Source organism: Chlamydotis macqueenii, chromosome 5 (genome assembly GCF_036417535.1).
Source record: "Chlamydotis macqueenii isolate bChlMac1 chromosome 5, bChlMac1.mat, whole genome shotgun sequence".
Classification (NCBI taxonomy): Eukaryota; Metazoa; Chordata; class Aves; order Otidiformes; family Otididae; genus Chlamydotis; species Chlamydotis macqueenii.
The window spans coordinates 51,136,932-51,157,505 of NC_141560.1; the positions used below are offsets into that span (position 1 = coordinate 51,136,932).

The 20,574-nt window shown below is 54.7% G+C and overlaps 1 protein-coding gene across 1 annotated transcript; it reads left to right on the forward strand.

Annotated features, from left to right (window-relative positions):
* The first annotated feature begins 1,748 nt into the window (after nt 1-1,748).
* Nucleotides 1,749-20,243, forward strand: IGF2 (insulin like growth factor 2). Its single transcript, XM_086749809.1, has 4 exons — nt 1,749-2,268; nt 9,940-10,102; nt 17,033-17,199; nt 17,653-20,243. The coding sequence occupies exons 1-4, from the start codon at nt 2,158-2,160 to the stop codon at nt 17,893-17,895; spliced, it is 684 nt and encodes a 227-aa protein (XP_086605935.1). The 5' UTR covers nt 1,749-2,157; the 3' UTR covers nt 17,896-20,243.
* Nucleotides 20,244-20,574: the final 331 nt, after the last annotated feature.

Below are 20,574 nucleotides of genomic sequence, written 5' to 3' on the forward strand. Positions count from 1 at the left end.
GTTTGCAAGGAGCCACGACTGGAATTTACTAAGTCCTGGCCATCTAGGAGAAACTTATAAAGCCAAAGGCAAGCATCAATAGAGACGCCTCTTTTTGGGGAGAAGTCTGGAGCCCTGGCACGTACCGGCACATGCTTAGCCACTTTGATGGCCAGGCCACCTCTTTACACGCTTAAATATCAATGTCGGAGCTGAGGTTTGATGCCTGTGTTTGAGCCTGGTGTGCACAGAACCCTGCTTTCTTGGCCTCATGTCTCTTTCCCAGGCGCGCTGATGTTTTGGTCGAAGCCTGCAGCCCTGACACCAGCTTTGCCAGGTGGGATACGCAGTGATGCAGCCCAGAGAAGCACAGCCTGGAGGACAACCCGGAGAACAGAAGAATGCTGGGGAGGGGAGGACATCCAAAGCCTAGGGAGAAGGGTCCAGTCCAGCTCACGTTGTCTTGGCCATGTTGAGGGCAATTCCGACTGTTCAAAGCTGCACCAAGCCCCCCATCCTCGAAAGAAAAAAAAGTGCAAACTTGAAAAAAAGAGGTAAAAAAATGTTCTTTATTGCATGTTAGAGTGAGGGACGCTGTATCCTTGCCCCCTCATGCCACTACCTATGGCAAATGCTGCCTGAGGTGCCCAATCTCAGGCAGCTCTGCTCCAAGGAGGGTGCATTCTCGTGGCACAACCTGATAAGGGGCACCCACTTGGCCAGCAGCAAGGCTGCAGGCACCTGGGGCTGGCCGGGGTGCTTTCGAGCGGAGTCCCTTCTCCTGGGGCAGCTGCTTCCCTGGCGGGGCGGATTTGGCAGGCAGGTCTTTGGGAGAAGGCAAGTTTTGCTTAATGCAGAGCAACGCAACTGCCATGCAGCACTGGCCGAGCGGTGGGAGCACGTTCAGCCCACGCGCTGCTGTACGCACACCACGGCAAAGCCTGGGAAAAGTCCCTTTGGCTTAAAGGCAACCGTGCTCGCTTGCAGAAGCCTGTGAGAAGCAGAGGCGACCTAGTGAGCAGGAACTGCTCTGGGAAGGTGCTCTGTGAGGTGGCAAATCTGAGTGCCACTGCCCTGTGGATGGCGAGCATCCATGTTGTCCACATGGACATGCACGGGTGGGTGCGGGGGCTCAAATCTGCTGAGGTGGGGGCTCGCCTGCCCGCGCTGGGGCCCATAACACAGGGCAGGCATGCGAGCCCGGGCAGGCCCGTGCGGCCGGCACCCCTGAATGCCCGTGCCTTTGCTGGGGAGCCCTTCGGAGCAGTTTGGGTACTGGTGCAGGGCAAGGCGGATGGTGCGGACACCTGTGCCCTGCGCACACCTAGAGAGAACCCTGAAAGCGGCGTGGGCAAGGCGATGTCCCGCCATCCAGCAGTGAGAGCCGCTCAGGGAGTGGCTCCCGACAGCATTTCGGACAGGGGTTCGGGGCTCGGACGCCCACCTCCTCCCCTCACCTGCAGAGGCGGCGGGGGATGCGCGCAGCCCCTCATTCCCCCCCCGGGGTAGGTCAAAGCCCCCACGCGGGAGCAGCCCGAAACGGTGCGAAGAAACGGTGCGGCAAAAACTTTCTGTCCCCGCTCCCCTCCCCGAGCTGGACTCCGGAGGGTTACGAGGGAGAAGGAGGGAAGAAAGGAAGGGAGGGAGGGAAGAGAGGGGGTTAGACCGCTCTGCAACATTATTGGCTGCGTGGCCGGGCTGGTGCTCGCTGGGGAAGTCAGAGCATGCCCATTGGGGGGGTATAAAAGGGGGGCAGCCGGAGAGCCCTGCCTGTCTCCTCGCTCGTGGGGCAGCCAGCCGGGAGCAGCGGGCAGTCAGGCGGCCGGCCCCTCCGCCCCGGCCAGGGGGACGCAGTCAGTAAACACAAAAGTGAGAGCCACCCAAGGGGCAGCCAAAGCAGGAGAAGAGAAGGAGAAAGGGGAGGAAAAAAAAAAAAAAGAAAAAAAAAAGAGGGGGGAGAAAGCCGGAAAAAAAAAAAAAGGAAAGAGAAAAAAAAAAAAAGGAAAGAAAAGGAAAGCGCTCTCTAGAATAACAAAATACCTGATCGTAACAAAATAACATCCTTCAGACAAAATCAAGGAGGGACTTGACATACCAAGAGGGCAAGGCGAGGAGAGCGAGCCAGGGCGCAGGGAAGGCGAGCCAAAGCCGCGATCGCTGCCAGGGCAGGAGAGCAGCATGTCAAGCGCCGGGGCACACACGGATGAGCGCTGCCGGCAGCCCGCCTTCCTCCCCGGCCCGCCGCCGCCGCCGCCGCACGAAGTTGAGAGCAGCAGCGGCAGCGCCAAGGTAAGCGCCGCTCCGCGCCCCGCTGCGCGCCCCACTGCGCGCCCCAGCTGCGCGGGCAGGGGCGGGAGCGCTCCGCCGTGCCGCGCTGCGCGCCGTGCCGTGCCGAGCCGCGCCGTGCCGTTCCGTTCCGCGCCGCGCCAGCCCCGCCGTGCCCCACGCGCGTCACTAGAGGGACCCCGAGAGCCGGGCCAGCCGCGGGCTGGCGGGGCGGCTGGCTGCGGTGGGGTGCGCGGGGTATCCCCGTGGGGGCGGGAGGGGAGGACGACACACAGACACACGGGACAGCCCCGCCGGCCACCCGCAGCCGCGACCCCCCCCACACCTTGGGTGGGGGGGGGTCGGATGCGGGCAGCGGGACCGCTTGCGCGCGGTTTGCGCGCGGTTTGCGCGCCCGCGGGGCGGTCCCGCGTGGGGAGCGGCGGAGGGGCCTGCGGGCAGCAACAGCGCGCGTGTGCGGGCAGCCGGGGCCGTGCGGGGGCCGGGGCTGCGCGAGGTCAGGCGGGGCTGCGCGGCCCCTGGCTGCCCGCGGCGTCCCCTGCGGTCGCGGGTGGGTTTGGGAGCGGGGAGACGCTCGCGGCGGCGCGGGGCGGGGAAGAGACGGCTGCGGGGAGGCTGTTAAACTCTCTCCTGCAAAACACTGCGGCGCGTTCGGTCTCGGAGGGATAAAAATACAGAGAGGAAAAACAAGAAAGCGAAGCCAAAATGGAGTGAGAGTTAATGGTTGGCATGCAGCCTTCCACTTTGTGTGAGATTTTTTTTTTTTTTCTTCTCCTTCTTCTTCTTCCTTCCCAATTGCTTTTCCCTACAGGAATTGTTTTAAGAGTGCAACTTGGAAAGGTTTTAGCGCTCTGTCGAGCAGCAGGGAATTGGGGCACATGAGGAAACTCGGGATTTAGCCTGACTGTACCAGCAGATGTGGCCGCCTCGCCTCCCGCCAGCGGTGCTTTAGCGGGGTTTCTGATACGCCAGGTCTCGCACCGGCGGCGTGGAGTGTAAAAACGAGGTTTGGGTGGGTGGTTTTAAACAGACACCCCGGGAAAACTGCTCCTTTCAACCCTGGAGTCAAGGCTTCCCATACAAAGTCTGTCATTTTCTTCCAAATGCTGGGACGTGCTTGGGAGGCCAAGGCCTGGTTTTCTTTGGGTTTATTTGTTGTCAGGTTGCGTCTGTGTGTGTGTGTGGCTTTGCCTCTTACTTAGCAGAGTTCAGCCTGTTGGGTTTTTTATTCCTCCTCTTGCCTTGATTTAGAGTGGAGTTGAGGAGCTCGGGTCGTGGGGTTTTGTGAGGGTGACTTTGTGCTAAGGACATCTGGAGGAATAAAACTGACTGACACTTCTGATTTGAGCTTTGCTGAGCTGTTTTGGACCCAACTTGACAATTTTGGTGGGGGTGAATGGGTCAGAGCTGTAAATCTTGCTCCATGTTGTCGACACCCACACAAGTTCACTCAGCCTTTCAAAGGGGCTACCCCGGCTCCTGTGAAAATTCATTAAGGGATAAAAGATTTGACACCGCAGGTCCCCTCCCACCGCCGCATGAAACCGGAGAGCCAAAATGTGTCTGCGTGTGTGTCCCAGCGCTTTTTTTTCTGACAGGTGATCCTTTTTGCAGCCTGGCTGGAGGGCTGCTGCTCTGACCGGGCAACCCAGAGGTGTCAGTGCGTGTCTTCCCAGTGATTCCTATCGGCTTCGGAGCGAGCGCGGCTTGCCTCAGGGAGGACTGGAGAAAAGTGTTTCTGTACTTTTCTTTTTTTAAATAAAGCAAACACAGCAGGTGAGGTCTTATTTTTAGAGGGACTGAGGAGCTGGTGCGTTTCCAGCAGCGCACTGTAAGTGGCCCACCCTCTCCCTCTCAGCTCGTGTCCTGGGGCTGACCTCTCCGATCCTTCTTTGGCTTGCCTTTGCTTTTAAAGGCTGCTGTGTGTCTTAACGGGGCAAAGAGATACCGGCCTCCCTCCATACGGGTCAGGAGACGGGGTGGGGGGAAGAAATCTGCCTTGGGGTTGCAGCCCCGGCTCTGAAGGGGTTAAAGCCGCTCTGCCAAGACATAAAGCAAGTTCAACGTGTTGTGGGAATATCACTTGCCAGTAGACTCCAGTCACCACAATTTCTGATTTAACAGCTTAACTTGCTGTTAACTTTCCCTGATACACTCCAGGTTTTGGACGGGAATGCAGAAAGGAGAGAGGAACAATAAAGAAAGGAGTTAAGTGAGGCTACTAAAATGGACTTAAATCCCTTCCCTGGGTCCTGCCAGCTGTCTTTAGAAGAGTTAAGCAAGATTGCATTTCCTTTTTTTTATGCAATAAATCAAATGTTTCTGGGCTGCATACCAAAATTTGTGCAATACGCTCTTACTCCCCAGTGGGGTGAGTAAATGGTACTGAATACCCCATTCACCTTTTTCAGCTTGATTTTTCCACAGCCACGGTAGCCCTTGCTGCAAGCGCCGCTGGACGCGGGGTGTGAACTCCGCTCCCCTGCCTGCCCTGGCCCCTGTCCTGCAGGCAGAGCAGGCAGGTGTCTGTCCCTGCTCCCAGGATGGGAGGTGGAAAGGTGACCCCCGGCACAGGGCGGAGTGGGCTGCTGATGGGGACGAGCAGTGAAGACAAAAAAGCGAGGGCTAAAAATAGCAGCAGCATTGCCAACCTCAGCCATATAAATGTCATGCGAGCCAGGTGCCAAGAATCAGGAGGTTTTTATTTTTTTCAGGCCTGAGCGAAACAGCAAAACCCCTGGTCCTGGGTTGGTTTTATTCGCCTGACAGCTGGATGGACCAAAGTTTTGTGTTTCAAAGCCGGCTTTTTCCAAGCTGTGGGTTCGAAATCTCATCCTCTCTCTTTTAGGTGAAAAGCGAGGCTCTTCTGCGGTACAGCACGTGACACCTCTCTCCAGTTGGGTACCACTGGGTGCCTCATCACAGTGCTTCTGCCCAAAATGCAGCCTCCAGGGCAGCCTCCTGCCCGAGGCACCTGCCTTGCCCCCCTGGCCTCCACTAGCCCTTTGCTTCTTGGCACCTCATGGTGTTGTGGCCCAGCGCCCTGTGGGAGGGTGCCCGTAGGCAGGGGCGGCACTTGCTTGGCCCATGTGAGGTTGGTGCATGCCTGCACCCTGTCCCTTCAGGAGAGCCACACTCGAAAGCACGTCAGGGCCCTGCTCTCCTGGGGCTGCCCGCCCAGAGGAGTAACCCAGAGAGATGCTCAGCAGCTCTCACCGGCAGTCGTCAGAGTAAGCGAAATATCACTCTGCCCACATGTTTTTGGAGGGGTGGAGGGTGATGGAGGCTAGGATGCACAAAGTGGGCTTTTCCCCTCCTGCACATACCACTGGGTTTGGGTCCATGACTTTTTGTTGTGCTCCCTTTTAAAAGCTGCATTGCTCCATGAGAAGAAGCAAGATTTTTTTTTTACTTTTTGCTGTCCAAATCCAAATTTTGCAGACTGGGCCATCTGTCAATTCCCTCCTACATTGTTCTGTTCATATTAAATTGTAATGAAGGCCAGACTGAAGAAGAAATTAGGTCAGACAGGAGGTTTAGTCTCTGTTTTTGGGGAGATGTTTGTTGCCCAAGAGAGGCACCGTGGTTTGGTTGGCTCAGCACAAGCCTGGATGCAGGGGATGCCTGAGCTGTCCTCTGAGATTTGGCAACAGGGCCTTGTAGCGCATTGTGGCCTCTTGGCCCCCAGCTCCCCAGCAGCTGGACAGAAGTCACCGATCCAACTGATTCTGCAGCAAATCCTGAAAAAATTATTTTCACTGCCTCGGGTGGGAGGGTGGCTCCGCTGCAGGTCTGCCCTCGGGCTTGCCCCTGGCACACCACAGCCATTCTGAGAGGACCCTGTCTGTTAGCTTGTCCCTGCTGTCTGGGGGCTGCCCTGACATTTTTGGGAGTCCCTAGCCATGGGTGCAGCAGCCTGTACTGCGATGGGGTGAATACGCACAAGTCCCAAGCATGGGATGCTCCTGGTGGAGCTGGCTCCAGCAGCAGCCTGGCTTCGTGTGAGGACCTGGTAATGCAAGGGAAAGAGAGGGGACATGAAGGATGGAGAGCAAAGCAGACACTCTCCAGGCAAGCAGAGGACGGTGGCATGCTCTGATGGCTTGTCTGAGCCTCTCCCATGCCAAGAATACTGCTCACAAGTGTGGTTCCCAGGATGGTACAGGGCACCTGGACAACCCAGAAATTCCTCTTGCATCACCCTCTTGCACCGCTGCGTGGGGTCTGAGCCCTCATTAGGAGGAATTTGGCACTCAGGTGGTTGGGCACCCAGCATGTTTCGCGCTGCTGTTCCCACTGCCCCTGGTTAAAACCACATCCCGAAGCATTTGAGCTCTTTGCGGGAGCGTGAGGGGGAATGGCAGCTGGCATGGCTGATCAATCCGCTTTGTCAGGAATTAACTTTTGTTGGACGTAGCCTCTCTCCTAGTGAGCACAGGACCTTGTCCTTTAGGAAAGCACCTCCTTACCTCTCACCGCCTTAATCCTGTTACTCCCCCGAGAGGGGTTTTCTAATAAAAACTGAAGGGTTTTCCAGCTGTCAGTGTGGCTTTCCTCCTGTCCCACAGCTGAGGGTTCTGTCCCTGTCCTAACACTTGGAATAGACACCAAAAGCAGTGCTGTCCCACGTTTCCACCAGAGAGTGAAGGCTCGGAGACATGACAACTGAAGCCATATGCAACCTGGGCAGCTGGCGTGGTGCTTGCACCAGGTTGTGGGCTGCAGGTACCTGGCCGTGCTGTACCACCCCATTTTGGGGAGCGGTGGCTGCTCTGGCAGCTGTGGCGGGGTGGATGTGAGCTGTCCTCCATGGGTGCTGCTCACCCCTGCTGAGGAGGAGTGAGAGGGGGAAAGGATTGATTGAAAGGTCATCGGGATGCTCTGCGCTGATGGCAGCACCCCAGGAGCCTGTCTAGCTTTTGAGTGAACCCCGGGGGCTTTTCTTCCACAGGGTCAGCAGGGCCAAAGTGAGAGGGAAGGGCTTATGGGGTTGGGTTGGGCTGCGGCTCCATCAAACTGGAGAGAAACTGCAGCACCGGGTAGTAAATAAAGATGCTTTTTGCTTTGCTGCCCGGTTTCTCATTACATGGCTGCTGGAGGGAGCAGGGAGACGCCAAGGTGACAGTGGCTGAAAGGGCTGGTGGTTGATGCACAAGCGAAGGGGGACTTCATTGATTGCACACCTCCGTGTTGGCCCTGGGTGGCAGAGTTGGGGCTGTCCGTGTCCTTGTGGCTTCCAGGGGGCTTCCTGGCTGGAGTTATGGGGTGCGTGGGCACCCTACAAGAACTTGCAGTGGAGGCAGGGAGGGCTGCCAGCGGCCGCCTTGTGCTTGCGGTGCAGGTTGTGCAGGAGCGGGTATTTTCCAAGGAGTGCAAGGTTTTTTCCACAGAAGGTATCAGGTCTCCCCAGCATCAGATATCACCCCGCTGACAAAACCTCACTCTTCCCTTGCTTCAGAGCATCTCAACCCTTTCTTTAAACTTGATGTGGAGGAAAAACTGTGTTTGTCACCTGTGCCACTGAGGAAGCCCCTTCAGGGGGACCAGCTCTGGCTTGGAGGCTGGTGCGCAGTCTGCTCGTTAGCCACCGCGCTTGCAGCCAGCGTGAGCTTAATTGGGGATGGGGGATTATTTGAGTGTTCTGAAATCCCACGTCAGCGTCTTCGGTGGCAGCATGGGCTGGTGCATATCTGCTGCCCTGGTGACAAGCTACTGGCACCCTGGGGACACCAGCAATCAGGAGCTGCTCATAAAAAAGGAGGAAAATGGGGGAGAGGGGGGAGGAAACCCCAAACAGGAAAGGGAGCAGGATCATTGCTCTCTTTTTGGTTGGAGATCCAGCTGCTGATGCTGCTGCACCAGGGGCACGACTCAAGCAGCGCAGGTGACGCTGCAGTCATGCTGGGGAGGCCCAGTAAACACCCATTGGCCAACTTGATAAAGAAATTAAGGTGAAAAGGAGTTGGTGGCAAAGCACTGCAGCTTGGTGGTGTGGTGCAATCGCAGCCCAGTGCCATCCCTCAGCTCCTAGTGTAATATAGACCAAAGCTCCCCAGATGGGCCAAAGGGACTGGTGCTACTGGAAAAGCTGGTCCCGGTCCCATAGCTTGCTGGTTTGAGGCCAATTTGTTCCCAGGGCTGCTGCCTCTCTTGTCCAGAGCCCTGGAGGGGTTTGGCCAGCCTTGATGGTCTCTGCCAGCACAGGCTGAGCAATACAATGGGCATCGAAGATTGGGTAGGAGGAATGCCCTGCTCAGCCCAGACCTCGCAGCCTCTGGTTTGGCTTTTCCTGCCAACGATCCCTGTCTTCCTGCTGCTTGGAAGAACTCGTGACTTGTAAGCACGGCGCATTTCTGGCAGCGATGATTTGAGCTATGTGCTAGTAAAAAATTGGTAGCAAGGGTGGCTTTATTGCTGGCAGGACCGTAGCGGGGTCCCGTGGGAGCTGGGCTAATTTTCTGGCTGTGCTGCAGACTTCCCCCGTGACCTTGGGTGAGTCATTTAATCTATCCTGGGCTTCGGCTCCATCTCCGAGCATCCCGGAGGGGTGAGGTAATATTCATTAACTGATATTATTCTCGAGTTGCTCAGATACTATGGTGATGAAGGCTGGATGTGAAATCCAGCGCCTTAACCAGGCGAGGGGATGCTCTGCTTGAGATTTAGCATTGCCCCGTGCTGGCTGCTGTTTTGCCACACTTCCCTTCTTCATTTTGAGCGGACCTGTCAGGCCACCATCATTATTTGGCTGTGTATATACAGTGATGCTCATCGCTGAGGGACTAGAACGCCTTGAACCGTCCATGGGTTTTGCCTCATCCAGTGAGGCGATAGCACCGTCGCTTTACACCTGCGGAAGCTGACACGGAGGTAAAGCTGTTTGCTGGAGCCGACTCGGGGGAAATCTTTGGGTTAGTTAGCAAATATCCAGGGAGTTTCTTTTCGAATCCTCTGATAGCCCCATGGCCCTCCTCGGTGATGCCTCAGGCGCCTTTCCCATGGGACCGCTCTGCTCCCAAGGGGTGTCTTCTTGGTCTTGGCTCTCGTCAGCAAACACGGCTTGTGCAATCAGCCCCTCGATTGCCCGAGCTTTGGCCACGTGTGTCTCTTGCACACTCAGGGCAAAGGCCGCCACTCCCTGGCAAAACCCAGCTTTCCTCAAAAGTAGCTCTAGGACGGGTTGAAATTTCATCTGTTTTTGCTTCGGGGGGGACATGTGTTCAGGTAGGGCATGAAAACCTGTCATCAGAAATGAAAAAAAAAAAAAACAAACAAACCTCCCTATAATAATTTGAATGATTTCCCATGTAAAGGGAGGAAAAAAATAAAAAATTACAGTGGTGAAAGAGCATGGGGAATAAAAGCCTTTCAGAGGTAGGCTGGGATTTTCCAATGGAAAAACTGCTTCAATGCAAACCTTGTCTGGCCGGAGCAGTTGGCCGGCGGGCTGTGCATGGGGATCCAGCCTCGCACCAGCGGCCGGCTCAGCATTGCTGGTCCTTCCCTGCAGCATCCAGATGCGTCCAGGCATCAAAGCTGCCTCTCTGCAGCATCCTGACATGTCTGGGCATCAAACCCCAGGTCTGCTGTGGGCAGGGAGCAGGGGGCAACGCCCAGCGGGGGTGGCAGAGAGGGGTCTCTTGCACCATGTTAATGCTGTGCTTCTCTCCCCAGGTGCAGAGGATGTGTGCTGCAAGGAGAATGCTACTGCTGCTGCTGGCTTTCCTGGCCTACGCGCTGGATTCGGCTGCGGCGTATGGCACGGCAGAGACCCTCTGCGGTGGGGAGCTGGTGGACACGCTGCAGTTCGTCTGTGGAGACAGGGGCTTCTACTTCAGTAAGTGCTGGGTGGCCACGGTCGGCGAGCAGGATGCTACCCCAACCCATACCTTGTTTTGGTGGAGCCAGGCTGGGAGGGGAAGAAGGGGTTTCCCAGCCCAGTGCTTTTTGTGATTGCGTTGTACATGGTGGTAGGCCGGGAGAGGAGTGAGAAAAATGATGTGCTCAGGGTGATGTGCACCCACCTCGTGCCAGTTTTGGGGACTGGCTAGTCCCATGGGGAAACTAAGTCCTGCGTATGATGCTCAGGCAAGTCAAATATCGCTGGAGTGGTTGGCTCACTGGCTGTGCGGGCAAGTCATTAAAATAACGAGGATGTCTGCAGCCAGCACTCTGCTGAGCTTGGGGTCTGGCTTATTTTTAAACCTTGCTGCCTAAGTGCTGCATCCTGAGAGCAGGCAGGGAGCTGAGTGCTCCCCTTTGTCTGGGCAGGCTTTGCTTGGCTGTAGCAGCAGCTTCTAGGCTGCTCCCAAAATACGCTTTGTGGCCTCCTGGCTACCTGCTGGTGAACCTAAAGAGTGGTGTCTTACCCTTTTGCAGCGCAGCTCGTGCCTAAAAATGCGGCGTTGCTGTGGTCCACAGAGGACAGGTGGCTTCAGGGCAGTTGGCTGGAGTGGGCTTTCCACAAGGATGCTCTGGGGGTTTGGACCATTGGTGTTAGCAGTAACTGGTAAACTGGTTAGCTTAACTGGTAAACAGGGACGAGGAGTGGTAAACCAGTAGCGATGGATGCTCAGTAACCTATGGTGGAGGAGCCTCGAGTTTGACACCTTATTCTGGTGTTTCAGTCCCCTGCTCTGCCTGCGAGAGGAGGAGTCCATGTCTTGCTGCCTGCTGGTGACTGAACCGCAGAGTGACTGACTGCGGGAGAGGTGCAAAGCCAAACAGGGGGAAGAGGATGGAGATACCAGCTGCACGTGGTGTCATGCATTTGACAGTCTTGCCTCTGCCTTGGGAAAAGGAATTAAATAGTTGCTTTCAAGTAACAGGGTGTTTTTTGGAGTAGTGGAGTTGAGCGCCAGCTTCCTTCTCCTCCCAGTCTGCCTGCCCAGGGAACGGGGCACTGCAGAATTAGGAGGCAACCCTGGATGTCCCTTCCCTACTTAAGTGCTCAGCCAGACTTGGCTGACGCTGCCTGGTGAGGTTGGGCAGGAAGAGGCGCAGGGATCCCGCATCCAGCAGGGTTCGGGCTGGGTCATTTTGGGCAGGTGGTTGGGCTGCGGGTGGCTTTGCAACTACCCAGGGACCATCGCCCAGCTGTGTCCCCGCTGAATATCAGGATGTTTTCATGCCCCCCACCCCGGGTGCTGCGGGCAGGCAGTGCTTTTGGGGACGCCCTGGGCGCACTTCCTTCCTCTCACCAAACCAAGCGGCAAGGGTTTGCATGTCAGCTGCCCTTCCTCTTCTCATCTGCCCCTTCCACCTTTCCTCCACTGAGGCCGGCGCCGGCCCTTGGCCGAGCCAGCAGGTCCAGGGTCTGCCTTACCGGTGTGGCAAGGAGACGAGCTCCTCTCCTGCTCTCCCACCTCTTCCTCTCCCGCTATATATAGAGGAGCATCCGTCTCCCTCCCGGTTTCTCTTTCCTCCTCCCCCTCTCTGGGGATAAAAGGGAACAGGGCTTTTGTTTTACGGACAAACTGACCTCCTTTCACCTCAAATAACCCAGCCGCCCAGGCCAAAATAACAACACTTTTGAAGACAGACGAGTTGGTTGGTGCCAAGTGGCCAGGCTGGTGATTGCAAGGGGGTTCTTGGGGTTCTTTTTGTGTCTTCTCCCATCCCTTTTTTTCAATATTTCTGGAGAGCCCAGATGCTGGGGGACGAAACAAAGTCCCCCCCAGTCCTGTCTTTAACCCCTTCAACATCTGGCTAGCCTGTACTGTGCAGGGCCGAAGATGTTTGGGAGATGGCTCTGCTTGATGAAGGGTTTGGACATCCCTAGCTTGCTTCATGTTTTCCCTCCGCCTCCATCAGTTGGCCGCATAATGTGATTAATTCTCCTGGCCGTATTAATCCTCACTCCTAGACCCTCATGGGTGACCCCCATGGGTCACCGTATGGGCTTGATAGGGCACTGCTATGTCACGCGATTGTGGATTTATGTCTTAAAACTGGGCCTGGGTTTGTCATGAGGGCTTTTCAGCATGGGGCAGGTGACCCGGTAAGCAGCCTGCGTCAAAGCAGTGGTTTCTGCGGGAGGTAGATGACTTGGGCAGCCCTGTCCTGCAGGTACAGGTGGGTCCTGCCTCCTGGACAGGGCTTGTTGCAAGCATCCATCTGGTAATCTTGGAAAAAATGAAAACAGTATGAAAATCCGTTACCGGTTTTCTGCTGCAGCAGTGATTTAAATACTTAGCTAACACTCTGTGGTCTTACGAGGGAGCACTTAGCTGATGAAGCTAGCTCTGAAATACAGCGCTGTTTGCATCCGTGCAAGCAGATGCAGCATACCAACGGCGTTTCATCCCCCCGGCATCTGGCAACGGGAAAATACACAACCTAGACAGAGGAGGGTGCACCTCCTCGTGCCGGGGTGCCCATCTGTCTGCTGGTGCGGGGATTGAGTCCCAGCCCCCCGGTGCCCTTGGAGGCATCATGGCTGGCAGGTGTGTGGGGTGGAGGGCGTTGGAGCTGCCTCTGAGACCTGGGGCTGCAAAAGAGCCACACCAAGAGGGGCAGGAGCCTGCAGTGCTGGGGTTACCCAGCCGTGGGACGCAGGGTGGACACGGTGATGTGCACCACGCCAGCCCCGCACCGCATCCCGGGCATGCCTGGGCAAGCTGCAGCTGGAGCCCTGTGTGCTTTGCTGTTTGCCTCTGCCGTGGTTCCTCCCCTCCGTGGCTTTTAAGGCTTTTAGGTCTGGCCCGCAGGTGCTGGCAAGGTGGTGGCATCTCGCAGTGGCTCTGCGGCGGGGTTGGGACCCCCTCTCCCAGCTCCCCGGCATCCACCCAACGGCAACGGCAGGGCCCACGGAAGGATGCTGAGCGCAGTTCTGAACGAAAAAAGCAGGACATGTCGAGAGGAAGCCCCGGCTGCGAATTTGCTGTCATGCACTGCCGGCTGGGAAGGGAGAAGGGGCTGCGGGGGGAGAGGCGTCCGACTTCTCTGTAAACAACAGCTCCTGTTTCCTCCTTTCCAACAGCTGATAAGAATTTAGCTCTTTGCAGCCGCTTGTGCTGACGGGGCACATTCTTGCGCACCCGCCGCTCCTCCAAATAATACTAGGAAAAAGCAGGGGGGAAAGCACAGTGCCGGGGTGGGGGAGGGCCAGGCTGGGGGCACTGGGACGGGGCCCGGCACTGCACAAAGGCCCCCTTGTTGCTCCCGACATTCCTGCGACAGGGGCGCAGGGACTGTTTACACCCAAAGTCCCCTTCCACTCAGCTTGCTGCCTGATTGACTGGAGGAGAGGGGACCTGGCCAGGGTGACACCAGCATCGCGCACCCCTCCCCACACCATCCGTCCAGCCCCGGTGAGGGTGGAGAGCCCAGAGCAGTGGGGTGGTGATGCCAAGGAAGGGACCCTCATGTCCCTCTGCAGCCACGGAGGTGTCACTGCCTCCGGCACATAGGCATAGCTGAGCTGCAGGTACGCAGCCTCTGGGCTTTACTGGGAGCGGGTTTGGCTTTGCACTGCTGCTGGGATGCCCAGCTCTCCCCATTGGGATAGCCCATTGCCGAATGGGAATCACCCTGCGTGGCCGGAGGGCTTTGCATCCCCCAGCTTTGCATCCCTGGGCTCGGCCCCTCGGCAGAGCTATGAGAGGCTTTGATGGAGCACGTTTTGGGGAAAAAGAGACCGTAGCCATTCATTGAAGGCCGAGAGGAAGCGCATTTCCTCTGGAGGAGGCGGTCATTACTGCAATGGGAAGTGGCTCGCGTGTCCCGGCGGTGCCGCAGCCTGCTGCCCGCGCAGCTCTCCCCTGCGGGCAAGGGATGGAGCAGCAAAACCCTCCCTGGGTTTGGCAGTGATGGTAAAGTGAGATGCCACCCATGGGCAAAAGCCAGGGAATTCAACCTCTAGTCCGTGCGTAAATTGTGTTATGGAACAAATGCTTTTCCCAATCCAGGTCAGCAGTAATATTGCTGTTAACCAGCAACGTCCTGAGATCTCTTCACCTCGGCTCTGGTCTCCAGGTCCTTTCTGGGACTAAATCCCTGTTTGTTATGTTTGCCTATTTTTTTTTTCCTAAAGTAACTCTGCCACAGAGGATTGTGTCGGCATTTGTTGAGATCCGTACGGACAATTATGTAATGGGAAATGTGCCCTGTCGGACCGTCGCAGCGGAGCTGGCAGCGGCACCAGCAAAGGGAATGGCACACAGCAGCTTTATGCAAGAGAGAAGAGACAGCGTGCTGGGGCCGGGGGCTGGGCATGTGCCCGCCAGCTGGGCAGGGGCAGTGAGCAGGGAGGAAGGGGCCGTGCCGCCGCGGTCGTCCCTGCCGGGAGCTCGCCCTGGCCATGCCACACCTGGGCGTTTGCAAACTTGTGCTGTGGTGATCTTCCCGCACGCTCTCATGCCAAGAAGTGGCCCTGATGGTGAGGCTGTGAAAATGGTCTCGCTTTGCCTGTTGTTTTTTTTTCCCCACCCCTTCTTTCCAAACAAACACATAGCTGCAAGCAGGCAACTTCTGTTTTCGAGAGAAGACATGTAACCTTTCAAAACCTCAACTTCTCCCCAAACTGTGCATGTCATCACTTGTGCAACCTTCTGTTCAGCGCGAGTGTGAATGCAGCCCTCTGGGGATGTGCTAGCAAGACGAGGTGACTTGAATTTTTTTCTCTTTTCCTTCCAAACTCTCCTTTTGCCTGCACTCAGGATGCCCTTCTGGAGCAGCCTAATGCTTCAGCAACATGCCGTGCACACGGGTTTGGGTGCTGGAGTCGATAGGTGCTGAATGGGGGCCATACGTTGTGTGGGATGTCGGTGGCAGCACGGGTCTCCCATGGACCTCGCTGGGCATCGCATGCCTATAGTATAATACATGCGCCTAGCTCCTCTGCCCCGTCTCCCTTGAGCATCGCTAGCCAGATTGCATCAGCATCACTCATACGTCTGCGGGCACCCAACACACCTGCCCTGACTTTACAGGGAGGGCCCAATCCAGCCTGCTTGTTGGCCACAAGCATTTACAGAGAGAAAATTAAATTCCTAACAATACTCCCTTTGCTGAGCCTTTACCAAGATGGAACTGTTCTTCTCACCTTCCCATGGGGCTGGCTAAAGGTCATGCCTGAAATTTTTCCAGAGAACAAGAAAAAGAGGAGAGTGACGGGGCAGAGGGGATGAATGTGGAAAACAGAGCATTTGAAATTACTCCCGAAGGTGTGCTGCGTGGTATGAGTCAGCTGCCCCATCTTCCTGCGCCCCGGTACTGCGTTTGCCCCTATGACCTCCAAGCACAGTGGTGATGCACCAGGATGGAGCAGAGGGCTCCCTTCCGATGGGGGCACGGCTGATTTTAACAGAGAGCAGGTGTCGTGCTACCAGGGGCTTCACTATTGGAGATCCTGCAGTGAGGTACGGCCGCAGGCCAACATTGTGCAGGCGAGGCTGCATCGTGCATGCAGGTCTGCATTGCACATGCATGTTTACGTTGCACATATGGGGCTGCTTTTAACAGGTGGGGTTGCATTGCATGCACAGAAAACTCCTGTACTTTGCACCTTATCGTGAGGTACTGTAGGTGGGCACGCAGATGAGGTACCCCCCTGAGGAAATTGGTCAGCACCTTGCAAGCCCTTAAATCTTAACCAAGGTCAAATACTTCAGTGCCTGCTTCATCTGGAGTGCATGGGGGGATCGCGGGTTGTGCACAGGGCCGGCGTGGACCATTTTGTGCTTTCCTGCAGGCTGGCTGTGAGGTGGAGACTTGGGTGAGTGCGGCACGGTGAACAGCGCGAGGCATCATGCCTCCACATCTCCCTCTCTATTTTTCCCGTGCCCAAATTCTCCTGGCTGGGATGCTCCCCTCCATGGGAGCACCTCGTGCTGGAAAGAGGTGCTCATGGCAGCGTGCAGAGCCTCTGCCAGAAACGCCGTAACAACACAAGTGTATAATGCGCCACGTGCAAAAGGGCAGAGAAAATCCTTTCGTTTCAGGCTGGTTTACATTTTAGAAGTCGCAATTCCCACACAAATTTGTTTTGCTTCAGAAATTCAAATTTGCCCGTCTTTTTTATTTCTAGAGGGGGAGGAAAACCAGTAAAACTGATGTAAGCTTTTCTTCTGGAGCGCTTTGACTGTTGTTAAGCTGTGATAGGAAATGCACTTGGTTGTTGCTGCACCGGACACAGGCTTTCGCATCCTTCTGCAGGCAGAAGTGGGAAAGGAACTCTTATTAAAAGATTAATAGCTATTCTTGGCAGGTGCGGGAACCTATATTCTTTCTGCAGCTGTCTCAGAGCTGTCCCATCTGGTAAAATTTAGCTGCCTTGGTTTGCTTCACCTGCCTGACTCTCGACCTGATGTGGGGAGGCTGGCAGCCGCAGCGCTGCTTCTTTCTAATAAAGCTTGTGTGCCAGGATCAACATCGGAGACGGTCACAGTAATCGGCGCAGCGCTGGTGGCCGGGCTGGGCTTGAGCTTCCTCGCTTTAGCTGCACCCGAAAAGGCCACCCGCGCCACAGGTATAGGAGGGGAATAAATCATCATCATGTAAAGTGCCTTTAATTAGCGCTGTGTGCACAAAGGGAGCCCTGTTGCCATCGACAGTGTTTGTCTGGGAAAGCCTTGATGTGAAACTCAGCTGGTTTGCAAGTGTGTGCCGGCTGGTTTGAGAGAAGTGCTGCTATTTTTGAAGCCTGTAGGACCCACTGGTCTCCAGTGGCTGGTGGAGGGATACCTGCAAGGGAATGGGTGCCGTGAAGGGGAGATGAGACTTAGGTCCACAGTGGTGGCTAACCCCAGGGTCTCTGCCATTACAGGTAGACCAGTGGGACGAAATAACCGGCGGATCAACCGGGGAATCGTGGAGGAGTGCTGCTTTCGAAGCTGCGACCTGGCTCTGCTGGAAACCTACTGCGCCAAGTCCGTCAAGTCTGAGCGCGACCTGTCCGCCACCTCACTGGCGGGTCTGCCGGCGCTCAGCAAGGTAGGGTGGCTGCGCAGCGATGGTGGCCCTTCTCCAAAATAAATAGCAAGAGAAAAGATGGGAAGGCTATGGGTGGGAGAGGACAAACCGCAGGTGCAAGGTCTGCTGCTTCTGCAGAGCCTTCAAGAGAGAGCGATTGTTGGCAACTCTTACCACATAACCAAAGTCAGCTTTTGATAAGGTGGGGCTCCAGAGGTGGGCTGGATAGAATCATAGAGTAGTTTGGGTTGGAAGGGACCTTTAAAGGCCATCTAGTCCAACCCCCCTGTAAGGGACTAGGGACATCCTCAACCAGATCAGGTTGCTCAGAGCCCCGTCCAACCTGGCCTTGAATGTTCCCAGGGATGGGGCAGTGCTTCCACGGGATGGATGGAGCTCAAAGTGGGGCACCCCTGTCTGGAGGGTGGGCAGGCTTGCAGTGAGGCTGACGTTTGCTATCCTGTCCCCTTGCAGGAGAGCTTCCAGAAGCCCTCGCACGCCAAGTACTCCAAGTACGACGTGTGGCAGAAGAAGAGCTCCCAGCGGCTGCAGCGGGAGGTGCCCAGCATCCTGCGGGCTCGTCAGTATCGGTGGCAGGTGGAGGGGCTGCAAGCGGCTGAGGAAGCCAAAGCACTGCACCGTCCCCTCATCTCCCTGCCCAGCCAGAGGCCCCCGGTGGTGCGAGCCTCCCCCGAAACGGCTGGCCCCCAGAAATGAACCCTGATCGGCCATCTCGATTTTTGATCTCCTGGGGGAGGGCGGGAGGACTGGCAAGACCCGGCCCCCGAGCCCCTCCATCCCCGGGGCTGCCGAGCCAAGGAGCGGGGTGGCAGGGCACCCTCACGCCGCTCTGGCCCCAACCAAACAACTGACACAGCAAGGAGGGGATGGCAGCGGCGGCAGCGAGCAGTGCCGCTTCCGCGGCATCGTCCTTTCGGGGTGGGGGGGAGGGTTGTTTCTTTTCCCAGACCTGTTTCGTTCCCCCATGCCCTCAGTATTTCCAAGCCTGTACTTGCAAAGGGACAGTTTGGCACTTGAACATTTTGCTGCCGGGAGCTGTGTGACATCCTCGGTGCCAATGCCAGAAGACAAAAGAAAGAGCAAGAGGGAAAAAGGATATGAAGTTATTTTTTTTTTAAACTTTTTTTTTTCTCGAGAAGAGTCCATTCCATGTCTTTCTTGACAATAAAGTGAAAAAAAAATAAAATGGGGAGAAATATTGAGGGATATAATATTTTCGCCTCATTCCCACCCCACTTTTTTCTTCTTTTTTTTTTCTTTTGGTTTTCTTATTTTTATTACTTTCTTTTGCACCTTTAAAGGAAAAACGTACCTGAGAAGAAGTTCCAAGGAGCCCCCATCTGCATTTTTGTGTGTGTGCTTCATTACAAGATTCCAAATTGACTTGCACCTTTTTGAAATCATCAATGATGTGAGAGAGGAAGAGGAGAGAGAAAGCGAGAAAGAGAGAAGAAAAAGGAAAGAAGAAAGAAGAAAAAAATAAAGAAAAAGTGAGCTGATGCTCACTTTAAATGGAGGAGGCGACTGCATTGCACATTTGCCACGGATTTAGTTGATTTATATATATAATATATTATATAACTTTTTTGGCAAAAAAAGCACTATTTTTATGGGACATTTTGTGTAGTATCTGAAGAGGGATTGTAATGTTTAAAATGTGTTATGGTGCTAAAGTAAGTTGGAAGGGAAAAAGCCCAGAAATAGCAAGGGAGGGTGGGGAGGGAAGGACAAGATAGCGAATACTGAACTTGAAATTTTAGCTTTTCGTTTTAGGAAAAGTGTGATAAATGTGTTTCTTTTCTCTTCTGAAATATAGCTTGGTCATGACCATATGAGTTAGTTGGCTGTTACTCATGTACACAGATGCACGCACACACAGAAATACATCGACACGCATCCTTTTTTTTTATTAAAAAAAAAACAAACAAAAACCACCACAATTTAGACAAAAGGGAACTGTTCTAGAGACAAACTATTTTGAATGGTAAAGGTGTTGCCAGTTACAACTCAAGGCCCTGCTTCTGCATGGACCCCCGGCGGAGCTTGGCTTCCCAAGCTGTGGGGGACCTACCGCTTCCTCCCCACCCTGACAGCTTGCTCGCACGCTGATGCTGCAGTGAGCGGGCGGCCGTCACCGCCGAACCCCTGCAGAAGCACCAGCTCAACGCCCCACCATCTCCTTTTCCTTCTCTTGCCCTTTGCGTCCTTCTCGCCGGACCCCCCTCTCCCTGCTCTGCACCCCCTGCCCTCCTCCCCTCGCCCTCCCTGGGGCTATGGGGGAGGAAGGCTGCACCCGGGGGGCTGCCGGGCTGGGACTGCTGCACGGGACGGGGTGGGGAAAAGGCAAGTCTCTGGCTTGAGGCTTGGGACTCGGTGAGCGAATGGGTTTGAGAGGTGGGCAGAGGGCTGTAAAATAGGTTGGTTTTAAAATAATATATATTATCTGTCTAGGAACCGTAAAAAAGGGGGAATCAATTACATCTCCCTATGATATACTCTCACTTGCTAATAAAATGGGGACACTCTGTTAACCAGTTCTGTACTTGCTTTGTCTTATATATCCATACATTTAAAACATAAAAAAAAAGACTACTTGAACTGTATTCTATTTCGTGGTTTGGAGGGGAGGGCTAGAGGGAGTCTTGAGAGGGGGTGGATTTTAATGTATAATCCTTTTGTTTGTTATTACCTTGCAATGTTGAGCCATGAAGCCTTTGTTTAAAAAAAAATGGCACTGCAATACACAACAAAGAAAATCCTTTATTTATTTTATTAAATATATATGGAAAAGAATGAAAATTGGTCCAAATTAAAAGGGGGGCGGGGGGAGGGAAGTGGGTGGGCTGAAGAAAGCAGAATGAAAACAGAACAATTGCAAATAATTGACTTTTTTTTTTTCCTTTTCATGTGTCTTTTTTTAAAAGAAACCTAGTTTTTATTTTTTAAAAAGAGAAGTAAAAGCTTTCCTGGATGCTTTGTACCAAAAAAGAAAAAATGAAAAAAAAAAATCTGTTAAGCAAATAAATATCCATCCAGAATATGAAGCCTGACTTTTACTTTTCATTTATTTTTGCTGCTGGGGTGAGAGTTGGGTGGGGAGAAGTCTATGCCAAGCACCACTCTTTGTGAAGGAACTGAATGCGTTGCAGCTCCTTTTTTCGGGGCTCAGACCTGCAGGAGAGGGTGAGGTGCCCTTAAACCAGCCCTGAAACCTCAATCCTGTGGCAGATGCCCCCTGAACTCACCATGACAAATACGTGCCCAGTGATTCTTGGTGAGATTTGAGGGTATTTCCCAGCAGCCACTGGGATTTGATTAGCTTTTAGCAGTTTGGGCTGTTTCCAGAGACCCAAAAACTGGATGGGACGGAAATTG

Bases quoted from the DNA above. Each gene is read 5' to 3' on its own strand.
- IGF2 (XM_086749809.1), top strand. From the start codon at position 2,158: ATGTCAAGCGCCGGGGCACACACGGATGAGCGCTGCCGGCAGCCCGCC. The intron at 2,269-9,939 runs GTAAGCGCCGCT...TTCTCTCCCCAG, and splicing joins GCAGCAGCGGCAGCGCCAAG to GTGCAGAGGATGTGTGCTGC. The intron at 17,200-17,652 runs GTAGGGTGGCTG...GTCCCCTTGCAG, and splicing joins GTCTGCCGGCGCTCAGCAAG to GAGAGCTTCCAGAAGCCCTC.